Raw genomic sequence first — 24,824 nt, 5'->3', positions numbered from 1 at the left:
TTGGTAAACAACTGGTAATTTCTGTACTGTAAAATAAAGTGCAATTTGAATATTGTTTATATTTTATGTGTAGTTCCTTACATGTAGTCAGTTGCTCTGAGATAGTAGTCAGCTTGCAGCCACCATGTTGCTCTGTGATCATTCAACACATGTTTTCAGTTAAAAAAATAAACTTTTTTTCCACTGAGAGAGGAAACCGGAGGGCAGTTCCTGACGATGAGTCACTGAACATGCCCAGACCCCAGACAACACACACGAAGAGGAATGTTTCTCCCCCCGAACCTACCAGCATGGACTCTTTGGTACTTTAGGAAATCATATACCCATTTTTGCTTTTACTCACAGATTTTGTTTTTCAACCGTTCTACACAAAGAATGTACCTCAAATATCCTATCTCCCGGCTATAGAATGTAAGTTTGCATGACTTCATTGATTCCAGATTTTCTTCCCTGTTCTTTTCCTGTGGAATCACATGGCTTGTTTTAAGGCTTTAGCTCTACACAGAATGTGCTAGTATGAACCAATGCTAAAGTTATGCAGTTGATCTGCGTCAGTTTACCAGGAAATACATGTATAAACATAATTTTATGTTCTTCGATAAAATCAAATCCATTAGTCAATGAAGTAGGCATTCCCAGTTGTTGCAGCCTCAATTACCAATGCATAGAATGCTCTCATCACCAGATTATTTTACCGGGCAGCTCAGATTACAAAGATCTCATGTATCTCCCTCACTTTCTATAGCGTGACTCCCCAGTGTGCAAGCTCCAAAATAGGAAAACCCTCCATTGCTCTCCAGTGTCAGACAACACACCAAACATTTCAAAATGGCTGCTCTCATCACAGAGAACTTCAAGTTTGTCTCGCTCTTCTTCAAGAGCAAGGACGTAATGATCTTCAATGGCCTGATAGCCCTGGGCACGGTGGCCAGTCAGACCATGTACAACATATTTGCCTTCGACTGCCCGTGCTCCTCCGGGCGGAACTATCTCTATGGCCTGGCAGCCATCGGGGTGCCCGCCCTGGCATTCTACCTCGTTGGCATCATGCTGAATAAGAGTACCTGGGATCTGGTGTCTGAGTGCCGCCTCAGGAGGTGCCGGAAACTATCGGGGGCAGCTGCCTTCGCCGTCCTGGGCACTATCATTGGCAGAGCGGCCGTGGCTCCCGTGACGTGGGCTGTCATCTCACTGTTACGTGGGGAGGCCTATGTCTGTGCCCTCAGTGAGTTTGTGGACCCTTCAACCTTGGAGGGTTTTCCCTCTGGGCAGGGGTTAGAGGTCATGGCCAGGTTTCCCTGTAAGGCCACGGTCCCACAGGAGATGCAGGGATTTTGGGCGGAGATTGAACGCCGGCTGAAGTATGAGTCTCAGGTATTTAATTTGATCTAAATCCACTATTCCATTTTCTTTTCCTGTGTGTTTGATAACACTATGTTTGTGGCATTATAGTTGGTGGAAAGAGGAAGTACAAATTCAAATGATTTATCCCGGTGTCATTACATTAAAAGGCTTATCATTGCCCTTATGTTTCCTGAATTCGTTTCTTGGCTGTTCGGCTTCTCTTCCTGTGGTGACTTGTCATGGTGTTGTTCCTTTCAGCTGCTAGGGTGGCTGATGGTGGCGGGGATGGCAGTGGTTCTGTTCCTCCTGCTGTGCATGAAGCGCTGCTGCTCTCCCCTGGGCTACCAACAGGAGGCGTACTGGTCCCAGTTCCGCTCCAACGAGCACGACCTCTTCCAGCGCACGGCCGACGTGCACACCCGTATCCTGGCTGTTGAGAGTGTGAAGAGCTACTTTGGCTTCGTGGCCCTGGAAAAAGAGGAGAAACAGCAGCTGGAGGAGCACCAGAGTGCCAACCCCATCTCTAGTACAGAGTGGAACCGGATCACTGGGATCTGCTTGTACAGAGAGAAAAAGGGATTGCCCCTCTATAGCCGCCTCAACAAGTGGGCTCAGTACAGTGTGGAGAACAACATAGACGCCATGGAGAAAGAGATGGACACTCTGAGCTGACTGGCACTGGACACCCCAGTGTTCTTCAGCCATGATCCTGGGAACCCACTGGGAGTGCAGGCTTTTGTTCCAGCCCAGCACTGACACATTCAACTAATTAACTTAATAGTCAAGTCCTTGATTAGTTGAAAGAATCAGGTGTGTAAGCACAGGGCTGGAGCAAAAGCATGCCCACCTGATGTGTCCCCGGGACCAGGGTTGAAGAACACTGACCTAGGTAGATTCCTCTTTTACTTGTATTATCCCACATTTATATTTATAACACCCTTCGGCTAGTGATGGCACATGATAACTATTGGAAGTAAATTGGAATGGACTCAAGTATGGATTGAACTAATGTTCCCAACGTTACACTGTCATTGTTCCCCATTTACTTCTGTTCTCTTCCACTTTTCAAATGGTTGTAATGGTTGATAAAGGACGATAGTATTTTTTCTGAGTTTGTGTTTACATGCTTATTGTGTCTAGTTCAGGGTCCATGTTTAACAGAACATTTTATGCAGGTGTTTTACCCTCCCTCTCAATAAGAGACAAGCTCTCAGACTAGATGGCCTGTTACTGTAAAATCCTGCACTTCCAAACACCAGCTTGTAGACAGAGCACCGTTTTCTCTGTCAGGATTCAGTTCTGTTGCTTTTTATTTCGTAATTTTCCATAAAAACGACCTATTATTCCTGTCGTCCTGAGTATCTCTAAGATGGTCGCTAAATTTGTCTGTCTCTGTCTGTCTGTGTGTGTGTGTTTATCTGCTTGTCTGTCTGACTATCAGATTCACTGGCTGCCTGATTGTCCGACTGTCAAACCTATCTGAATGTCTGCTTATCTGTATAGGACAGTTATCTGAACTCATCATGAGAGGCCTCAGTTGCTCACGGGCTGAGTACCCACATGCCCTCCCCACCCCCCGGCCCATCCCTGGTCTAGAAGCTGTTCATGTGTACCTATCTGTTTGCCTGTTTGTCCTCATGTCTATCTGTCTGTTTATGTTACCATGGTCGAGTTCCTGCCCAACTGCATTGCATCAACCAAAAGTTGCGTGCCACCACTGCCACGTCATTGACTGTGCAGTCAAGCATCAGATTGCTATATCGTATGATGTGGTTAGCTGATATGTTGAATATGTATCCATGCGTTGTAAGCTCTGGCATGGCGTCTGCAATGTAGTCGGCCAGGAACTCAACCCATTTGTCTGCCTGCTGTCTGCCTGCTTGCCTTTCTGCCTGTCTGCCTATATGGCTCCTGCTCTGTTGTCGCCTAGTAATAGCTTATAGCTGGAAAGAGGGCGGGGGGGGGGGGGGGGGGGGGGGGGGGGATGGAGTAAAATGAGAGGGAAAGTGAGCAAGGCAGAGAGAAAGGAGGGGGCGGGTGAAAGCAGAGCTGTGATGCAGACAGCGAATCACATGGGCAGGGATATGTTTACAAACTGAGCTGAGGCGTGCTCACTAGCTCCATTATGAGGAAGCAGGACTGAGAGCCAAGAGAGAAAAAGAGAGACTGGGACCAGAGGAGAGTTGCTGCCTGGGTTAAACTTAGCAGTGTTAGGCTCATTTTCTCTCTCTCTTTTTTTCACCTCCTCTTTGTCTGTTTTGAAGGAGGGGGGGAGCAGATGGCTGGGGCTGACAGAGCAGAGAGCACAACGCCAGTGCGGGCATGAGGAGCTGCTTTCACAGGAACACTGGGCGCTGCAGGGAGCCATTCACGTCTTTCCTTTGTTTCCCATAATTGGCAGAGGCAGGTTTTAACAGCAAGAGAGGAAATCTATGTCGAGAGGAAGGAGGAAGGAGGAGGCAGAGAGAAAGAGAGAGAAGCAGAGTAAAACCGAGGACTTCAGAGGAGCAGGGGAGGTAGGGGTAAGCCTTGTGACAATGTTTCTCTCCTTTTGGACTATTAACAATGACATTGATGTGTCTTTAACCTGCCAGGTTTGGATGTTTATATCCTAATATAAACAACGCTATGATCCGGATATCTTGTTGTTTATTTGAAGAGTGGAGCCATTGCAATACGGCTATATTTGATTCCACAATACCTTTTCACACTTGTTTTGAGCTTGATTTTTGATTGAAAAAAGTAGCTATCAATTCCTGATGACATTGTTGCTTGATTATTCGCATCATGCTTACCTAAATCATCACAAAGGAGAGTGGATTTCAACAATGAGTGACTTGTTTTTGTAATGTTTTACTGGAAAACAGACCATCATCCAGAATAGAGCTTCTTGAGGAACTGAGAGTTTTATCCCAAAGGGATTGACTCATAGTCTACAAACACAACAAGGTTTGAGTAATCAGTCCTTTTCATTGGGGACAGAAGAGTTTGGACTCACGTCATTGTCTGGAAGACAGTGACTTATCTGGGGACAATCTCCTCGATCGGTCTGCACCCCAACAAACAAAGACCTAGGACTGGTTGTGACTGCAGACACAGTGACCCTAGTGGCCGTGAGTGACTTCAGACATTTTGACCCCAATCCACTGATTCCCTGGGTCTCTGGCCATCTGGAAGCTGGTTTCATGCACCCTGTCCGGTGGTGTAACGGTGAGTATGCCCTTCCAATGTTTAGTCGCGTAACAATGACCTTTGTGTTTGTGGTGTAACAATGCATTGTCACATTACAATTGGTTTACATCTGAGTGGATACGACTCTTATGGTCCTGCCTGTTTTGTGTGCCTTTCTTTTAACGCTGAGCCCTAAACACTCTCCCAGATATTATGTGTTCACAGAGTGGCCTACCTCTTAGAGCTTGACTATCAATGATTTACTAACTTCCTCCTAAGATTACAAATGCCCCCCACCCCTCTAACCCAAACCCAGCACTCCACCCCCCTCAGAGACAGAGCCGGTGGAATGGCCCTTCTGGCCTGACCTTCACACAGGCAAAGAGGGACCTTTGACCCAGAAAGTACTCTTCTCATTGTGGGACTATGGGTGGCATTAGACCTTAGGGTTGCTTAACATTCTCTCCCTAGATAGTTCTGATGATGACGGTCTGAAATGGCTGCATGGACTGAAAGTACCCAATTCCCCATCTCCCCTCAGACCCACACAGCACATACACACACACACACACACACGCACGCACGCACGCACGCACGCACGCACGCACGCACGCACGCACACACACACACACACACACGTCTAAACGTCTGAGTAGAGGGTTTTTCCATTGTGGTCCTCCCAGGTGACACACACTCTAGGCCTGTAGGCCATTCTAGTGACATCCAGCTCTCTCTCTCTCACACACACACACACACACACACACACACACACACACACACACACACACACACACACACACACACACACACACACACACACACACACACACACACACACACACACACACACACACACACACACACACACACACACAGACACACACAGACACACACAGACACACACAGGCAGACAGTAAAATGATTCATGCCAAGTGTTGACCAGCATGCACCTGTAAAGAAACTAACTGTGAGAACTGTTAGAACCCCCTGGATTGATGATGAATTGAAGCATTTTATGGTTCAAATAAATTATGCAAAGGAGGTGGCAAACAAATCAGACTGCTCAGTGGATTGGTTGACATACTCTAAATTGAGAAAAGTTGTGACTAAACTTAACAAAAAGAATAATAAATGATATTACCGAACAAAGATAAATGACATAAAACACAATGTAAAAAAACTTTGGAGTACCTTAAATGATATCATGGGCAGAAAACCGAATTCATCTCCATCGTTCATTGAAGTTGATGGGTCATTTATAACAAAACCTTTCGATTTTGCCAATCATTTCGATGCCTATTTTACTAGTAAAGTGGAAAAACTTAGAAGTGAAATGACAACATTGAATAGTGAACTATCATATTAAGATCTAATAATGAAATAGAAGGAATGCTGGTCAAGTTATTGTGGGAGAGGTGGAAAAACTATTGTTATCCATCAATAATGATAAGCCACCAGGTATAGACAACCTTGTTGGGAAACTATTGAGAATGCTAGCAGACTATATTGCCACGCATATTTGCTATGTCTTTAACCAAAGCCTAAAAGGAGTGTGTCTGTCCACAGGCATGGAAGGAAGCTAAATTAATTCCTTTGTCTAAAAATAGTAAAGCACCCTTTGCTGGTGCTAACAGCCACACAATCAGTGTGCTGCCTGATCTGAACTTGTACTGCACTAACTTAGATGTTAGATGATTGATGGATAGTTGGAGCTGTATTGTTAGATTTCAGTGCAACCTTTGATGTTATTGATCATAAACTGTTATTGAAAAAACTCACTTGCTAACAGGAAGTCCCATTGAGACCAAGGTCTCCTTTACAAGGGTGCCCTGCATTTTACAATTTACACATTTTATAGAATACAAGCAACAGTTAAAATACACAAAAATACACAAAAATCTCAAATACAATCATAGATATCATCTACATCTCTCAGCTACCAGGTCTTCAATAACTACCCTAAACTGCCTGAGCTACAAAACATTTAATTTCAACAAGATCTGCAGATTGTTCCAGCAGTGGGGTGCATCAAAACGAAAAGCGGATCTACATCACCTGCCGTCACATGGTTGGAGAGTTATTTATCCAATAGAACCCAGCGAGTGTTCTTCAATGGAAGCTTCTCTAACATCAGATATGTACAGTGAGGTGTCCTTCAGGGCAGTTGCCTTGGGCCATTACTCTTCTCTATTTTTACAAATTATTCCACACTACATGTCAGCAGAACCTCAACTGGAGTTGTATATTAAAGGGTGTGACTATTGAGCAAGTTGAGGAAGCTAAACTCCTAGATATAACATTGGATGGTCAATTATCATGGTCAATGTCAGGTTTTGGCCAGGACTGTTCAGGTTTTGTTCACTAGATGTCCCCCTTGCACCTTTTTTGTACCTTTTGTTTTTTCTTGCCCTAATTATTGTTTGCACCTGTAAGTCATTCCCTTGTTAGTATTTAACCCTGTGTGTTCCTCAGTTCCTTGCTCAGTGTTTGTATGTTAGCACCCAGCCCCAGCCTTTGTGAACATTTTTCTCTTGTTGGATTTTCCAGAGGTTCTCTGGTTTTGTTCTCGTGTATTTTTGGATTGGTCTTTTGAGGTTTGTTTTTTCCCTTGCTGTTTTTACCACTTTGTGGATTTTCTTTTGTATTTTGGAAGATATCTATTTTTTATTAAACCACCATCTCTAGTACTGCTGTGTCTGCCTCATCTTCTGGGTTCTGCCAATTATTAGTGACTGTTTCTCGCACCGGGTCCTGACAGAAACACTGAGCCATTATTATGAACCCAGAGGCAGCCAGTACCCAGGACTTTTTTCCCATGCTGTCCCACCACGAGGGGACTGTCCAACGTCACGAAGCTGCTCTGGTTCAGCAAGAGGCCTTACTGGCTGGACATTCTCAACTTCTGTCGGAGATGATGACTTCCATAAAGCAGATTTCTGATCAACTTTCTCCTGCAACCGCTTCTGCTCCAGTTCATCAGATTCAAGTGCCCGTGGCAGTTAACCCCCTGGCTGAACCTCGTCTGCCGCCTCCCCAACGGTTCTCAGGTGATCCGAGGGTTTGTAAGGGGTTTTTCACCCAATGTTCTCTCTCCTTCGAGCTGCAACCCTCGTCGTTTCCCACCGACCGGTCCAAGATAGCATATATCATCACCCTGCTGTCGGAAAAAGCCCTAGCCTGGGCTACTGCTGTGTGGGATGCCCAAAGTCCCTGCTGTGCCAGCTACTCTACCTTTGCTGAAGAATTCAAGCGAGTGTTTCAAGGTCCTACCAGCGGTCCTGACTCAGCCAAACAGCTCCTGACTCTCCGCCAAGGTCGGCGCAGCGTGACGGACTATGCCATCCAGTTCCACACGGTGGCAGCAGCGAGTGGCTGGAACGACGAGGCGCTCACAGTGTGCTTTTTGAAGGGTCTTTCCGACACCATCCAAGATGAACTGGCCACTCGGGAACCACCAGACAACCTCGAGTCCCTGATCAAGTTGGCTTCACGCATAGACCTGCGTCTGAGAGAGAGAGAGCTCAACCGTAGATCTCTCACCCTAGCTCCTATCGGTCCCAGCTCCGAGTCTCCACCTTTATCCTCGCTGACTCCACCGGAACCCATGCAGGTTGGACGCATCTCCCAGGCTGAGAGAGACCGCCGGATGAGGGAGCGATGCTGTCTATATTGCGGCAAACCGGGCCATTTCCTCTCCACGTGTCCCGGGCTCCAGGGAAAACGCACTCTCCCGTGCAGGCCTGGGAGGACTGTAACGGGAAACATAACCTCCTCCCATCCATCCAACTCCCGCCTGCTCATTCCAGTTACCCTTTCCTGGGACAACCACGAGCTTCCCCTTCAAGCCTTAGTAGACTCTGGAGCCGCAGGTAACTTCATGGATGGTGTCTGGGCGAAGGAAAATGGCGTTCCCTCTGAACCTCTAAGTGATCCCATAAGGGTTACTACGTTGGATGGAAGCCCTTTGGGATCTGGACTTGTCACTCGTGTCACTACCCCCTTGCGACTTTCAGTTTCCCAACACCAGGAAGTGATGAACTTTCATCTGACCTCGTGTTCCGAGTTCCCTCTCGTCCTTGGATACCCCTGGCTTCACAGCCATAACCCTCACATCGACTGGTCTGTGGGCACTATCAAGCAGTGGGGTCCTACGTGCCAAGCCACTTGTATCTTCCCAAGTTCCCCGAGTTCCCCTCCCGAGTCTCTAGAATCCATCGACCTGTCCCGAGTTCCCGAGTGTTACCATGACCTCAAACCGGTATTTAGCAAACAGAGGGCCACCAAACTACCACCCCATAGACCTTACGATTGCCCCATCGACCTGTTTCCGGGCACATGCCCCCCCAGGGGTCGGATCTTTTCCCTATCTCCTCCCGAACGAGCTGCTATGGATACCTACATCAAGGACTCTCTGGCAGCAGGCCTCATGCGTCCATCCACCTCGCCGGCGGGAGCAGGGTTTTTCTTTGTGGCCAAAAAAGACGGGGGATTACGTCCTTGCATCGACTACCGGGGACTTAATGCCATAACCGTCCGTAACCGCTACCCGCTACCCCTTATGGCCACAGCCTTTGAGCTGCTCCAGGAAGCAGTGGTCTTCACTAAGCTTGACCTGCGGAACGCATACCATCTTGTGCGGATCAAACCCGGTGACGAGTGGAAGACCGCTTTCAACACGCCTACTGGTCACTACGAATACTTGGTGATGCCCTTCGGCCTGACCAACGCTCCGGCTGTGTTCCAAGCGCTCATAAACGATGTGCTTAGGGATATGCTTAACATCTTCGTGTTTGTTTACTTGGATGACATCCTCATCTTTTCGAGCTCCCTTCAAGAACACACTAAGCATGTCAGACAAGTACTCAAACGCCTCCTAGACAGCCATTTGTACATTAAGCCGGAAAAATGTGAATTCCATTCCTCCCGAGTACAATTCCTGGGATTTGTAGTGGAACCCGGTCGAGTCCAGATGGACCCCACGAAGGTAGGGGCGGTAGCGGATTGGCCCACCCCCAAGTCCGTTAAGGAAGTTCAGTGTTTCCTGGGCTTCACCAACTTTTACCGCAAGTTCATCAAGAACTTCAGCTCGGTGGCAGCCCCTCTCTCAGCTGTAACCAAGGGTGGCAACACAAGGTTTTTGTGGGGAAGAGAAGCTGAGACGGCCTTCCAAGGACTCAAGCAGCGCATCCTCTCTGCTCCCATTCTGACACTACCAACGGCGGATGAACCTTTTGTGGTGGAGGTAGACGCATCAGAGGTTGGGGTTGGAGCTGTCCTGTCTCAGAGGGGTGAAGACAAGAAGCTTCATCCTTGCGCCTTCTTCTCTCACCGGCTTACCCCGGCCGAGAGGAATTACGATGTGGGGGATCGTGAACTCCTAGCGGTTAAGATGGCATTGAAGGAATGGAGACACTGGCTCGAGGGGGCTTCTCAACCGTTTCAAGTGCTTACGGACCACAAAAATCTGGAGTATATCCAGCAGGCGAAGCGGTTGAACTCCAGACAAGCTCGATGGTCTCTTTTCTTCAGCCGATTTCAGTTTATCCTCACCTATAGACCCGGGTCGAAGAATCTCAAACCGGACGCCTTGTCACGAATCTACTCTCCTGCCATTCGAGAAGATACTGACATGACTGTCCTTCCGGCCGCTAAGATCGTGGCTCCGATCTCGTGGCAAGTGGAGGATACCGTGAAACAAGCCCAAGCCATCGAACCGGGCCCTGGAGGAGGTCCTGCCAATCGGTTGTTTGTTCCCAAGGCAGCAAGGTCCCAAGTCCTTCTGTGGGGGCACTCCTCTCGCCTCACCTGTCACCCGGGCGTAGGTCGCACCTTGGAGTTCATCCAGCGTAAGTTCTGGTGGCCCACCATAAAAGAAGACGTTGCCACTTTCGTCAAGGCCTGTTCCGTGTGCTGCCAGGGCAAATCTTCTCACCTCCGCCCTCAAGGACTCCTTCACCCTCTATCTATTCCCCACCGACCCTGGTCCCATATCTCATTGGACTTTATTACTGGCCTTCCTCCGTCCCATGGTAATACAACTATCCTAGTCATCATCGACAGGTTTTCTAAGGCGGCCAGGTTCGTTCCCTTGACTAAGTTACCTTCTGCCAAGGAAACGGCTGAGTTGGTGATTAACCATGTGTTCCGAGTCTTCGGCATTCCGCAAGATATGGTTTCCGACAGAGGTCCCCAGTTCGCCTCAAGGTTTTGGAAGGCCTTCTGCCAACTCATAGGGGCCACTGCCAGTCTATCTTCAGGGTACCATCCGGAGTCCAATGGCCAAACCGAGAGGATGAATCAAGAGCTGGAAACCACCCTCAGATGTATGGTCTCCAACAACCCGTCCACATGGTCGTCCTTCATGGTTTGGGCCGAGTACGCGCACAACACCTTGTGCTCCTCCTCCACTGGTATGTCCCCGCACGAGTGTCAGTTTGGCTATGCTCCTCCATTGTTCCCGGACCAGGAGGCAGAAGTCAGTGTGCCTTCAGCCTCGAGGTTCATCAGACGCTGTCGGCTTACGTGGAAGAAGGCCCGTCTTAATCTTCTGCGTTCCTCACAGAGGTACCAACAACAAGCCAACAGACGTCGCCGTCCCGGGCCTACCCTGCGCCTCGGCCAGAGAGTATGGCTCTCAACCAAGAATTTACCGCTACGGGTGGAGTCTCGCAAACTGTCCCAGAAATTCATCGGTCCCTTTAAGGTTGCCAGAAAAGTGAACCCCGTTACTTTTCGCCTGCACTTACCCAGATCCCTTAAAATTAATCCCACGTTTCACATTTCTTTATTAAAACCTGTTGTTTTTTCTCCCCTTATCCCGGCAGGCAGACCTCCCCCTCCGCCCCGTATCATCGGAGGCCAGTCGGCTTATACCGTCCATCGGATACTGGATTCCCGCCGGGTGCAGCGGTCCTGGCAGTATCTGGTGGACTGGGAAGGCTACGGTCCCGAGGAGCGCTCCTGGGTTCCTGCCAAGGACATACTGGACCCTGACCTCATTCGTCAGTTCAGGGTCCTCCACCCTGAGAAGGCTGGTAGGAACGTCAGGAGCCGTTCCTAGGGGGGGGGTTCTGTCAGGTTTTGGCCAGGACTGTTCAGGTTTTGTTCACTAGATGTCCCCCTTGCACCTTTTTTGTACCTTTTGTTTTTTCTTGCCCTAATTATTGTTTGCACCTGTAAGTCATTCCCTTGTTAGTATTTAACCCTGTGTGTTCCTCAGTTCCTTGCTCAGTGTTTGTATGTTAGCACCCAGCCCCAGCCTTTGTGAACATTTTTCTCTTGTTGGATTTTCCAGAGGTTCTCTGGTTTTGTTCTCGTGTATTTTTGGATTGGTCTTTTGAGGTTTGTTTTTTCCCTTGCTGTTTTTACCACTTTGTGGATTTTCTTTTGTATTTTGGGAGATATCTATTTTTTATTAAACCACCATCTCTAGTACTGCTGTGTCTGCCTCATCTTCTGGGTTCTGCCAATTATTAGTGACTGTTTCTCGCACCGGGTCCTGACAGTCAAGACATATTGACATACAGTTCTAGTCAGAAGTTTACATACACTTAGGTTGGAGTCATTACGACTAGTTTTTCAACCACTCGACACATTTCTTGTTAACAAACTATAGCTTTGGCAAACTATAGTTTTGGCAAATCTACTTTGTGCATGACACAAGTAATTTTTCCAACAATCGTTTACAGACAGATTATTTCACGTATAATTCACTGTATCACAATTTCAGTGGGTCAGAAGTTTACATACACTAAGTTGACTGTGCCTTTAAACAGCCTGGAAAATTCCAGAATATGATGTCATGGCTTTCGAAGCTTCTGATATGCTATTTGACATAATGTGAGTCAATTGGAGGTGTACCTGTGGATGTATTTCAAGGCCTACCTTCAAACTCAGTGCCTCTTTGCTTGACATCATGGGAAAATCAAAAGATATCAGCAATTTCCAAACGCCTGAAGGTACCACATTCATCTGTACAAACAATAGTACGCAAGTATAAACACCATTGGACCACGCAGCCGCCATACCGCTCAGGAAGGAGACGCTTTCTGTCTCCCTTTCTGTCTCCCAAAGTGCAAATCAATCCCAGAACAACAGCAAAAGACCTTGTGAAGATGCTGGAGGAAACATGTACAAAAGAATCTATATCCACAGTAAAACGAGTCCTATATCGACATAACCTGAAAGGCCGCTCAGCAAAGAAGAAGCCACTGCTCCAAAACCGCCACAAAGATCATACTTTTTGGAGAAATGTCCTTCGGTCTGATGAAACAAAAATAGAACTGTTTGGCCATAATGTCCATTGTTATGTTTGGAAGAAAAAGGGGGATGCTTGCAAGCCGAAGAACACCATCCCAACCATAAGGCATGGGGTTGGCAGCATCATGTTGTGAGGGTGCTTTGTTGCAGGAGGGACTGGTGCACTTCACAAAATAGATGTCATCATGAGGATGGACAATTATGTGGATATATTTAAGCAACATCTCCAGACATCAGTCAGGAAGTTAAAGCTTGGGCAGAAATGGGTCTTCCAAATGGACAATGAACCCAAGCATACTTCCAAAGTTGTGGCAAAATGGCTTAAGGACAACAAAGTCAAGGTATTGGAGTGGCCATCACAAAGCCCTGACCTCAATCCTATAATAATTTCTGGGCAGAACTGAAAAAGCGTGTGCGAGCAAGGAGGCCTACAAACCTGACTCAGTTACACCAGCTCTGCCAGGAGGAATGGGCCAAAATTCACCCAACTTATTGTGGGAAGCTTGTGGAAGGCTACCCGAAACGTTTGAACCAAGTTCAACAATTTAAAAGCAATGCTACCAATTACTAATTGAGTGTATGTAAACTTCAGACCCACTGGGAATGTGATGAAAGAAATAAAAGCTGAAATAAATCATTCTCTCTACTATTATTCTGACATTTCACATTCTTAAAATAAAGTGGTGATCCTAACTGACCTAAGACAGGGAATTTTTACTAGGATTAAATGTCAGGGATTGTGAAAAACTGAGTTTAAATGTATTTGGCTAAGGTGTATGTAAACTTCCAACTTCAACTGTAGTTGTTGTGAAGATGGGGGAGAGGTATGTACTGTATGTTATAAAAAATATGTTATGTGTTTTTGACACAAACATCAACTTTACTAGTTGTTCAGGCTCTGGTCTTGTCCCATCTTGATTACTGTCCAGTAATATGGTCAAGTGCAGCACAGACAGACCTAGCAAAGCTGCAGCTGGCTCAAAACAGAGCAGCACGCCTTGCTCTTAAAGGAAAACTCCACCCAAAAACGATATTTTGGTATTTGTTTCATTAGTCCATTGTTGATATATTCCCAAACTGTTTTGCATGTCAGCAATGAAGCATTCAAGATGCATAGCCCACAAGACATGCCACCAGGGGTCTCCTCAAAGTTCCCAAGCAAAAATTTCTAAAAACATGTTTTTACTTTTCATTATGGGGTATTGTGCGTTGAAGGGTTAGAGAAAAAAAATCTATTTAATCCATTTTGAATTCAGACTGTAACAACAAAATGTGGATTAAGGAAAGAGGTATGAATACTTTCTGAATGCACTATACACACACTCACATCCCTTGGCCAACGAACAATCCACATGAAAAAAGACTATAGTATAATATGGTATAAAGACTGTAGTGTTGCTATCTTTATATATGATAATATTCACTGTAGTGTTTTGGTGGACTTTACTGCACTGTAGTGTTTTTACAGACGTGACTGTAGTATTTACTATAGTGTTTTCGCAGACATGACTGTAGTATACTGTAGTATTTACTATAGTGTTTCTGTTTTACTATATTTGACATAGAAGTGGGGGCTTTCTCCTTAATGAAACCTACTGGACAAATACTACAAGAGCAAATGTACCATAACCTGTTGGGAACATAATTTATGGTCTATACTTGGCATGTAGGTTTCTTACTAATGGGTGGCACAAATTGGGATATGGGGGCGGGGATTGGGAGCGGTATATGCAAATCAAATACTGTAGTATTACTATAATTTAAACATTTTTGTGTTTTTGTGGACACTAGTGCTTTTGCAGACATTACTGTAGTATTTACTATAGTATTCTACAGTATACTATAAAATGAGTTAGTAAGTACTACACATGATCTATGGATACTATAGTGTGTAGTATAGTATTCTACAGTATACTACAAAATTATATAGTAAGTACTACACATGATTGAGGGATACTACAGTGTGGAGTATAGTATTCTACAGTATACTACAGTTTACAAACATCAACTGTACTAGTAAGTTCTATAGTATTCTATAATAAACTGTAGTATTTTTGTTTGTGGGATGTGTATCACATTCCAGTCCAACAAAAAGAAGGTTGTTATTCCTATGTAATTGCTTTTAGATGTTTAATTATAGGGATAGAGTTTGTGTTTAAAGGACCATGAAGGGAGAGAATATGTGCTTGTGTAATATTTCTGTGCTGGAGACATTGGTTATGGAAATGTTTCGTAACAGATTAGCCTCCAAGGAATGTTACTAAAGTGTTTTTCTTGTTGTCATTATGGAGTGCCTGGCTGCTGGGGTGGCCTTCAGACATGGGACACACACACACACATCACACACACAGGCCTTAATGGGGGAGCTGGTCCAACACACACCCCACTCCCACTGACAGTGCACTTTTCAGTTGAAGTAACTTAGTACTTTGTGTAAAGTTTGTGCAACTCAATGAAGTTCAACAATGGAAGTAGTGTTACATTGATATTTGAAACAAGAAGCTGCTGAGTGGCTAACAGTATGCAATATGCATGCCCAGCCTTGGGAGCACACATGCAATGAGATTAACCAGGAGTCCAATGCTGGCCAGACAGACAATGTGCAGCTTACTTCACAGTATAAAATAATACAAAACATTTATGCTAATAAGACATTCCAAATTCCACATTTCATTTGATTCAGTCTGTTTCAGATGTAAAACATCCTCTGTGCACTTAGTAGATGAACACACCAACACACACACACCACTTACTGTTTTGAAATGCCACATGTAAAACATACTAATTCCTCCAATGTAAAACCTCCTCTCTACATTTGAAATGAAACACACAAGTCACTGAAACGTGCTTCAGAATCCATTATTGAGAATGACGCACGCACTGAACTCCTCTTGTCTTTTGTGTGTGAGGACAGAGGGGCCTGTAGAGTTTGGTCAAGTAGACTCAAGGCTCTCTGTCTTCTTCCTCTCTCTGTCTTCCTCCTCTCAGGATGTCTGTGCGGTTTAAGATCGCAGATCTCAGACCCTTACGGCAAGATGCCATCGGAAGACATCTACAACCTGCCCCTCAACGTGTACGTCATCATCCTGGGCATCGGCCTCTTCATCTTCATGCTCAGCCTGATCTTCTGCTGCTACATGTTCAGGTGAGGCTTACTGCACGGCAGTGATCACCTACACTCTTGGGAAAAAAGGGTTCAATAAAGGTTCTACGGTTGTCCCCAGATGAGAACCGCTTTTGTTTCCAGGTAAAACCCCTTTTTGGTTCCAGGTAGAACCATTTGGGTTCCATGTAGACCCTCTGTGGAAAGGGCTCTACAGGGAACCCAAACAGTTCTACCTGGAACCAAAATAGTTCCAGCTGGAGCCAACAAGGGTTCTCCTATGGGGACAGCCGGAGAACCCGTGTAGGTTTTAGATAACACCTTTTTTCTAAGACTGTAGGGGCAATATCATTAAGCAAGGTCAATGACTTATGGGTTTGGTACTCTCATTTTACATTTACATTTAAGTCATTTAGCAGACGCTCTTATCCAGAGCAACTTACAAATTGGAAAGTTCATACATATTCATCCTGGTCCCCCCGTGGGGAATGAACCCACAACCCTGGTGTTGCAAGCGCCATGCTCTACCAACTGAGCCACACAGGACCTCTCAGTAACCCATAGTCAGCTGTAGCTTTCTTTATAGACCACAACGTAAAATAACTTCTTTGGGAAGTACAACCCTGAGGCTGACACAATTATTATTATTTTATTTTACCTTTATTTAACTAGGCAAGTCAGTTAAGAACAAATTCTTATTTTCAATGACGGCCTAGGAACAGTGGGTTAACTGCCTTGTTCAGGGGCAGAACGACAGATTTTTACCTTGTCCGCTCGGGGATTCAATTTTGCAACCTTTCGGTTACTAGTCCAACGCTCAAACTACTAGGCTACCTGCCGCCCCAATCAGGTAGTACAATAGGTTTTAAACGACAATGTGATCAATACTAGGTGTTGAACAACCTCATGACATCATCAGCTGCCAGGATTTTTGCTAAGACTGTGTTTCCACCTGGAGCAAAATGTGTTTTTTGGCCAAATCTGAGGCAATGTTTTCTACACTTTCTTGTTGTCCAGATAAAGAACCAAGAAGACATACGGAAATTTGCTCCTGATCAAGTGCTTTGCAGCTGTAGCACAGCTAAGTGTAGACACATTGTGACTTGCATTTGACATTCATGTGAATACTATAGGGAAAACTGGTCTCCATGCTGACACATTGGGCAAGATGAGACATGATATGATAGAGAGATGAGATACCCTGAAGAAAAATATAAAAGCAACATGCAACAATTTCTAATATTTTACTGAGTTACAGTTTATAGAAGGAAATCAATCAATTGAAATCTAATTTATGGATGTCACAACTATGAATACAGATATGCATCTGTTGGTCACAGATACGTTAAAAAAGGTAGGAGCGTGGATCAGAAAACCAGTCAGTATCTGGTGTGACCACCATTTGCATCATGCAGAGCGACACATCTCCTTCACACAGGCTGTCGATTGTGGCCTGTGGAATATTGTCCCACTCCTCTTCAATATTGGTGGAAACTGGAATATACTGTCGTACACGTCGATCCAGAGCATTCCTAACATGCTCAATGGGTGACATGTCTGGTGAGTATGCAGGCCATGGAAGAACTGGGATATTTTCAGATCCTTGCGATATGGGGCTGTGCATTATCATGTTGAAACATGAGGTGATGGTGGCGGATGAAAGGCACGACAATGGTCTTCAGGATCTCCTCACAGTATCTCTGTGCATTCAAATTGGCATTGGTAAAATACAATTGTGTTCATTGTCCGTAGCTTATGCCTGCCCATACCATAACCCCACCACCACCATGGGGCACTGTTCACAACGTTGACATCAGCAAACTGCTCACCCCCACGACGCCATACACGTGGTCTGCAGTTGTGAGGCCAGTTGGACGTACTGCCAAACTCTCTAAAACGATGCTGCATGTGGCTTATGGTAGAGAAATAAATGTAAAATTATCTCGTAACAGCTCTGTTAGACATTCCTGCAGTCAGCATGCCAATTGCACACTCCCTCAACTTGAGACATCTATAGCATTGTGTTGTGTGACAAAAGTGCACATTTTAGAGTGGCCTTTTATTGTCCCCAGCACAAGCTGCACCTGTTTAATGATCATCCTGTTTAATCAGCTTCTTGATATGCCACACCTGTCAGGTAGATGGATTATATTGGCAAAGGAGAAATGCTCACTAACAGGGATGTAAACAAATTTGTGCACAAAATTGGATGGAACATATGGAACATTTCAGCTCATGTAACATGGGACCTACGCTTTACATGTTGCATTTATATTTTCATACCAGATCAATCTAATATGGAATTATGTCAAAAATAATTTTAGAAAATCCCTTTTTATAATTATGTTTCAGGTTAAGGCGACAAGGCACAAGGGAGCAATACGGATATAATGAGGTAATTTCATCTTGTTACAATAAAAACCTTTTTTGTAAAAATGTTTTTTATTTAACCTTTATTTAACTAGGCAAGTCAGTTAAGAACAAATTCTTATTTACAATGACGGCCTAACCCGGCCAAACCCGGACGACTCTGGGCTAATTGTGCGCCACCCTATGGGACTCCCAAACACGGCTGGATGTGATACAGCCTGGATTTGTTTTGTAGTGTCAGACATACAGACACTAAATAAAACTTTTCAAAAAACATGGCTTTGATCTTTTGCTTCTTGGCATCTTTGGATCGGCAGATGTTGTATTTATATTCATTTATAAAGCTGTTCTTTTGTTTTTCTTTTATTGTATAAAATAGTTTCCTCTGACATATATATGCATCTTTGTTTCTAGGTTGTTTTGAAAGGAGCAGGAAAGAAACTGAGTCTTCTTGGAGTAAGTTGATTTCATTGGTCCAGCTATGCACTTTACAAATAAGAACATTTTGTTTCAGCAGGGGGATAGAATATTGGCCTTGGCATTAGAGGGTTATGGTGGGGAGTGAAGAGAGTTGTTTTTTGAAGGAGTGTTGACGTGATCTCTTTCCCATCCCACAGCAGACATGTGCAGTGTGCTTAGAAGAGTTCAAAAGCAGAGACGAACTTGGAGTGTGTCCCTGCTCACATGCCTTCCACAAGAAGTAAGTCCCTTCCCACAGTCTTGGCTTTGATGGCATGAAGTGAACAGCTGAATGTATACTCAGAAGGAAGACATCAAAAGCAATGAAACAATAAAATTGTAATGTAAAAAAACAGAGATGAAAACCATGATAAAGTGTCAAAGTGACAGGCATTTACTGTCTGTGTGACTTTGTCATTTGAATATATAAGCCTGTTTACCCCTAACGCAAGCCATCTGCCTCTCCTGAGTCCAGGGGTGTCAAACATAAGCAAGCCCATTCAATTTGGCCCGCGTGTGTTTTGAGATTAACATTTTTTATTGAGTGTGTAACAATTGCCCGAAATGAGCATAAAAAAATCCCAAAACAATTTCTTTCAAATTTCGACGCTGATCAAATCAAATCAAATTTATTTATATAGCCCTTCTTACATCAGCTGATATCTCAAAGTGCTGTACAGAAACCCAGCCTAAAACCCCAAACAGCAAGCAATGCAGGTGTAGAAGCACGGTGGCTAGGAAAAACTCCCTAGAAAGGCCAAAACCTAGGAAGAAACCTAGAGAGGAACCAGGCTATGAGGGGTGGCCAGTCCTCTTCTGGCTGTGCCGGGTGGAGATTATAACAGAACATGGCCAAGATGTTCAAATGTTCATAAATGACCAGCATGGTCAAATAATAATAATCACAGTAGTTGTCGAGGGTGCAGCAAGTCAGCACCTCGGGAGTAAATGTCAGTTGGCTTTTCATAGCCGATCATTAAGAGTATCTCTACCGCTCCTGCGGTCTCGAGAGAGAGTTGAAAACAGCAGGTCTGGGACAGGTAGCACATCCGGTGAACAGGTCAGGGTTCCATAGCCGCAGGCAGAACAGTTGAAACTGGAGCAGCAGCACGGCCAGGTGGACTGGGGACAGCAAGGAGTCATCATGCCAGGTAGTCCTGAGGCATGGTCCTAGGGCTCAAGTCCTCCGAGAGAGAGAAAGAAAGAGAGAAAGAGAGAATTAGAGAGAGCATACTTAAATTCACACAGGACACCGGATAAGACAGGAGAAGTACTCCAGATATAACAAACTGACCCTAGCCCCCCGACACATAAACTACTGCAGCATAAATACTGGAGGCTGAGACAGGAGGGGTCAGGAGACACTGTGGCCCCATCCGATGATACCTCCGGACAGGGCCAAACAGGAAGGATATAACCCCACCCACTTTGCCAAAGCACAGCCCCCACACCACTAGAGGGATATCTTCAACCACCAACTTACCATCCTGAGACAAGGCCGAGTATAGCCCGATGAAATATAACAAATTTTCAGTGCCGCCTCATTGAAAAATGAATGTGGCCCCCGGGGCAAAATGAGTTTGACACCCCTGCCCTAGTCTAATGACTTCTCTCAGAGGATTGTTTGACATGTTAGTAGCCAATGGCCTATATAGTAATTTGCAGGGTGGTGTGTACAGTTTAACCTTCACTGAATTGTTATATTATTAACTGTCTACAGTGTTGTTACAATGTGCAAATAGTAGAAGTACAGATGGCAAGGGGAAATAAGTAACCAGATAAATATAGGTTTTATTTACTTTGGTGTTTGTGCTCCATCGGTTGCCCTTTTCTTATCGCAACAGGTCACAGGTCACACATATTGCTGCGATGATCGCACACTGCGGTATTTCACCCAACAGATAAGGGAGCTTATCAATATTTGATTTGTTTTCAAATTCTTTTTGGATCCTAGAAATCTGAGGGAAATATGTGTGTCTCATATCCTCATACATTTGTCCGAAGGTGCAGCTCAGTTTCCACCACGTTTTGTGGGCATTGGGCACACATTTCTTCTCTTGAGAACCAGGTCTGCCGATGGCGGCCTCTCCCAATAGCAAGGCTATGCTCACTGTTTGTACATTGTAAATATTTTCCTCTGTTTTCTGTCAGTCTCTTTCTCTTTCTCTCTCTCTCTGTATGTCTATAATATAATACCTTCCCCGCTCTGCCCCCACGCAGGTGTCTGTTAAAATGGCTGGAGATCCGCAGTGTCTGCCCTATGTGCAACAAACCTATCTGCCGTTTACAGCCAGACCCCCCACAGGGCACAGAGGGGCCCCAGAGCCCAATGGAGGTGTGAGAGGAGAGAAGGACCCCACCACAGCACCTCAACACCACTAACTACAGTCCCAACCTGCCTCTCCCAGACCGCCCGACCCCTAAAAATCACACCCTGGTCCAGGTGAAGGGAATCAGGCATTCCATCCTGACCTCTCCCATATATCCCTATCCTAGTTCTGACAGACTATTTAAATCAACTCCACTCTTTAAAGGTGTTAGAGCCCTGCATGTGTGTGTGAGATAAGACTTTAAAGTGGAACTCATAGAACAATATTGGGGGACAAACTGACAAACTGTGAATACCCTCCATCCCATGTTGCCAATTGAAGATAGGGTGTCCACTCTGATTGGTCGATGAGTAACATAGGACCTGGATGGAGGTGACACCCACATACTACGCCCATAGCTGCCAATATGGGCCTATGAAGTATCCAGCTATGACATAGGGTACAGTGACCCTGTCTCGAAATAACACATCAGGGTCATTCTTGATTTGCAGTGCCTTTTGGGCATGGCATTTTGGAAGACATTTGCTTAATTTTTGTTTAATTGTTTTTATTTAAATGTATTTGGGTACATCCCATTCTAAATAAATGAATATGGCCGATTAATGACTTTAAATAATTTTGACGATAACCTTGTGCCACCACTAGGAGTAGTAACACCAATGATGCCATTATCGTATGTCAGAAAGTGCAACCATTCTGCCTGCACTGTCGGTTGAGGGATGAGCATCGCGTAGGAGTGACCCACCTGTCGGAAGACAATGCAATGTTGGTAATACAAATGACACATTTTTTGTAATTGAGGATTTTCTTAAATGGAGACCACAGCTGCTCAAATCTAATGTCATTAACCCTTAATTTACTCAAGTTATATGATTAATCGCTCATAATGTAATTTCTCTTCATTTAAATTGATTAGCCTAACACTAATGCCACTTTATTTAGACACACCATATTATAACACTCTAAAAGGGTGTGAATAGCTAACAACTTTCTTTAATATAGACTACTCCTCAGAGAAGAGTTTTTCCTGGAGGGAATGCTCAAGGTCCTTGTATATCTTTTGTGTAATGAGTAATCTCAGAAACCCAGAACTAAAATCTTACGTAATTGCGTCAGATGCTCGATTAGATTCTGGAGGAGAGGTATGAGGAAAGATACTAACACGACTAGCGAAGTCTCTTTAAACAATGCATTAAAGATACAGTTTTGCAGTAGAAAGGACTGGCATTATGTTTTATCATTAATAAACAGTTCAATGTAAACAAAAAATGTGTATGATGTGTAACTACTTGTCATAAAGTGTTTTTCATGGTTGAAAAGCCGAGGGACGCAAATGCCATCGCAATTCAATTAAATATATAGTCTTTAAGTTATTTCTAAGGAATTGTTTTGTATTATAACTGACTTTCAATAAAGTGTAGTGTTTCCGTGATATTGAGAACTCTGATGTCATTCATTCTTTAGCATTAAGCATGCAAATGTTGTATATTCAGCTGACCCTGCATGGCCTTAGCTGTGCTCCACTGAATCCACTGAACTACACTGAACAAAAATATAAATGCAACATAAAGTGTTGGTCCCATGTTTCATGAGCTGAAATAAAAGATGCCAGAAATGTCCCATACTCACAAAAAGTATTATTTCTAAAAACAATCTATGCACAAATGTTTTTTTACCTCCCTGTTAGTGAGCATGTTATCCTTTGTCAAGATAATCCATCCATCTGACAGGTGTAGCACATCAAGAAGCTGATTAAACAGCATGATCATTACACAGACACAGCTTGTGCGGGGGACAATAAAGGCCACTCTAAAATGTGCTGTTTTGTCACACAACACAATGCCACAGATGTCTCAAGTTTTGAGGGAGCATGAAATTGGCATTTTGACTGCAGGAATGTCCACCAGAGCTGGTGCCAGAAAATGTTATGTTAATTTCTCTACCATAAGCCGCCTCCAACATCGTTTTAGAGAATTTGCAAGTATGTCCAATAAAGCCCTTTTGTAGGGAAAATCGAATTCTGATTGGCTGGGCCTGGTTCCCCAGTGGGTGGACCTGGCTCCCAAGTGGGTAGGCCTATGCCCTCCCAGGCCCACCCATGGCTGCGCCCCTGCCCAGTCATGTGAAATCCATAGATTAGGGCCTAATGACTTTATTTCAGTTGACTGATTTTGCTTATATGAACTGTAATCTTTGAATTTGTTGCATGTTGCGTTTATATTTTTGTTCAGTATAAGTACTGCTTGACTATCGTGAACTACTGTGAACAGAAAATAGATTAATGCTAAATATCCACAGCCAAGATGGGCTGGATTTATAATATTTTGTCCTTGTCTTCAAGTTTGTCTTCACCTTCATCTTCAAATATTCAGTGTAATGGTCAGTGGATACAAACTCTGACCCAAGATTGAACCATGATTTTGTAGTGAATTCAATTTTTGAATATTTTTTCCTTCCTGACTTGACTGTTCTAAGCGTTTTCCAGTATCCAATCATACATAATCAGTGCAGCTGGATCCTAACCTACTCCAACCAATTATTATTTAATTTTTTATTTCACCTTTATTTAACCAGGTAAGCCATTTGAGAACAAGGTCTCATTTACAACTGCGACCTGGCTAAGATAAAGCAAAGCAGTGTGACAAAAACAACACAGAGTTACACATGGGATAAACAATCGTACAGTCAATAACACAATAGAAAAATCGGTATACATTGTGTGCAAATGACATAAGGAGGTAAGGCAGTAAATAGGCCAATAGTGGCGAAGTAATTACAATTTACACTGGAGTGATATATGTGCAGATAAGGATGTGCAGGTAGATATACTGGTGTGCAAAGGAACAGAAAAACAAAAACAAATATGGGGATGAGGTAGGTAGTTGGTTGGATGGGCTATTTACAGATGGGCTGTGTGCAGCTGCAGCGATCGGTAAGCTGCTCTAACAGCTGACGCTTAAAGATAGTGAGGGAGATATAAGTCTCCAATTTCAGTGATTTTTGCAATTCGTTCCAGTCATTAGCAGCAGACAACTGGAATATACCTGCTGGAGCATGTGCTACGGGTGGGTATTGCTATGGTGACCAGTGAGCTGAGATAAGGCAGAGCTTTATCTAGCAAAGACTTATAGATGACCTGGAGCCAGTGGGTTTGGCGACGAATAGGTTGCAAGGACCAGCCAACGAGAGCATACAGGTCGCAGTGGTGGGTAGTATATGGGGCTTTGGTGACAAAACGGATGGCACTGTGATAGACTGTATCCAATTTGCTGAGTAGAGTGTTGGAGGCTATTTTGTAAATTACATCGCCGAAGTCAAGGATCGGTAGGATATTCAGTTTTAAAAGGGTATGTTTAGCAGCATGAGTGAAGGAGGCTTTGTTGCGAAATAGGAAGCCAATTCTAGATTTAACTTTGGATTGGAGATGCTTAATGTGAGTCTGGAAGGATAGTTTACGGTCTAGCCAGACACCTAGGTATTTATAGTTGTCCACATATTCTAAGTCAGAACCGTCCAGTGTAGTGATGCTAGTCGGGCGGGCGGGTGCGGGCAGCGATCGGTTGAAGAGCAGGCATTTCGTTTTGCTAGCATTTAAGAGCAGTTGGAGGCCACGGAAGGAGTGTTGTATGGCGTTGAAGCTTGTTTGTAGATTTATTAACACAGTGTCCAAAGAAGGGCCAGAAGTATACAGAGTGGTGTCATCTGGGTAGAGGTGGATCAAAGAATCATCCGCAGCAAGAGCGACATCATTGATATATACAGAGAAAAGAGTCGGCCCGAGAATTGAA

At 44.5% G+C, this 24,824-nt stretch overlaps 2 protein-coding genes and 1 pseudogene across 3 annotated transcripts; 2 read left to right on the top strand and 1 right to left on the bottom strand.

Annotated features, from left to right (window-relative positions):
- Positions 1-266: 266 nt before the first annotated feature.
- Positions 267-2,455, top strand: LOC139562484 (calcium homeostasis modulator protein 2-like). The gene is made up of 3 exons (XM_071380207.1): positions 267-411; positions 746-1,374; positions 1,603-2,455. The coding sequence occupies exons 2-3, from the start codon at positions 829-831 to the stop codon at positions 2,014-2,016; spliced, it is 960 nt and encodes a 319-aa protein (XP_071236308.1). The 5' UTR covers positions 267-411; positions 746-828; the 3' UTR covers positions 2,017-2,455.
- A 1,046-nt stretch (positions 2,456-3,501) lies between these two features.
- On the top strand, positions 3,502-22,468 carry LOC139562098 (RING finger protein 122-like). Of its 2 annotated transcripts, none has more exons than XM_071379436.1 (6): positions 3,502-4,554; positions 15,763-15,919; positions 18,230-18,272; positions 18,662-18,703; positions 18,865-18,947; positions 20,927-22,468. In XM_071379436.1, exons 1-6 carry the CDS (start codon positions 4,530-4,532, stop codon positions 21,045-21,047), a joined length of 471 nt encoding a protein of 156 aa, XP_071235537.1. In that variant the 5' UTR covers positions 3,502-4,529; the 3' UTR covers positions 21,048-22,468. The 2 variants fall into 2 exon arrangements, with proteins under 2 accessions (XP_071235537.1, XP_071235538.1); XM_071379437.1 differs by having other exon boundaries at positions 3,774-3,866.
- On the bottom strand, positions 14,344-14,400 carry LOC139562734 (U7 small nuclear RNA; annotated as a pseudogene).
- Positions 22,469-24,824: the final 2,356 nt, after the last annotated feature.

The sequence above is a fragment of the Salvelinus alpinus genome, chromosome 32 (assembly GCF_045679555.1).
Source record: "Salvelinus alpinus chromosome 32, SLU_Salpinus.1, whole genome shotgun sequence".
Taxonomy (NCBI): domain Eukaryota; kingdom Metazoa; phylum Chordata; class Actinopteri; order Salmoniformes; family Salmonidae; genus Salvelinus; species Salvelinus alpinus.
This window is presented reverse-complemented; position numbering and strand designations above follow the sequence as displayed.

Coding starts and splice junctions, on each gene's coding strand:
- LOC139562098 (XM_071379436.1), top strand. CDS start 4,530: ATGCACCCTGTCCGGTGGTGTAACG. Junction 18,273..18,661: donor AGCAATACGGATATAATGAG/GTAATTTCATCT, acceptor CTTTGTTTCTAG/GTTGTTTTGAAAGGAGCAGG. Junction 18,704..18,864: donor AGAAACTGAGTCTTCTTGGA/GTAAGTTGATTT, acceptor CCCATCCCACAG/CAGACATGTGCAGTGTGCTT.
- LOC139562484 (XM_071380207.1), top strand. CDS start 829: ATGGCTGCTCTCATCACAGAGAACTTCAAGTTTGTCTCGCTCTTCTTC. Junction 1,375..1,602: donor GGCTGAAGTATGAGTCTCAG/GTATTTAATTTG, acceptor TGTTCCTTTCAG/CTGCTAGGGTGGCTGATGGT.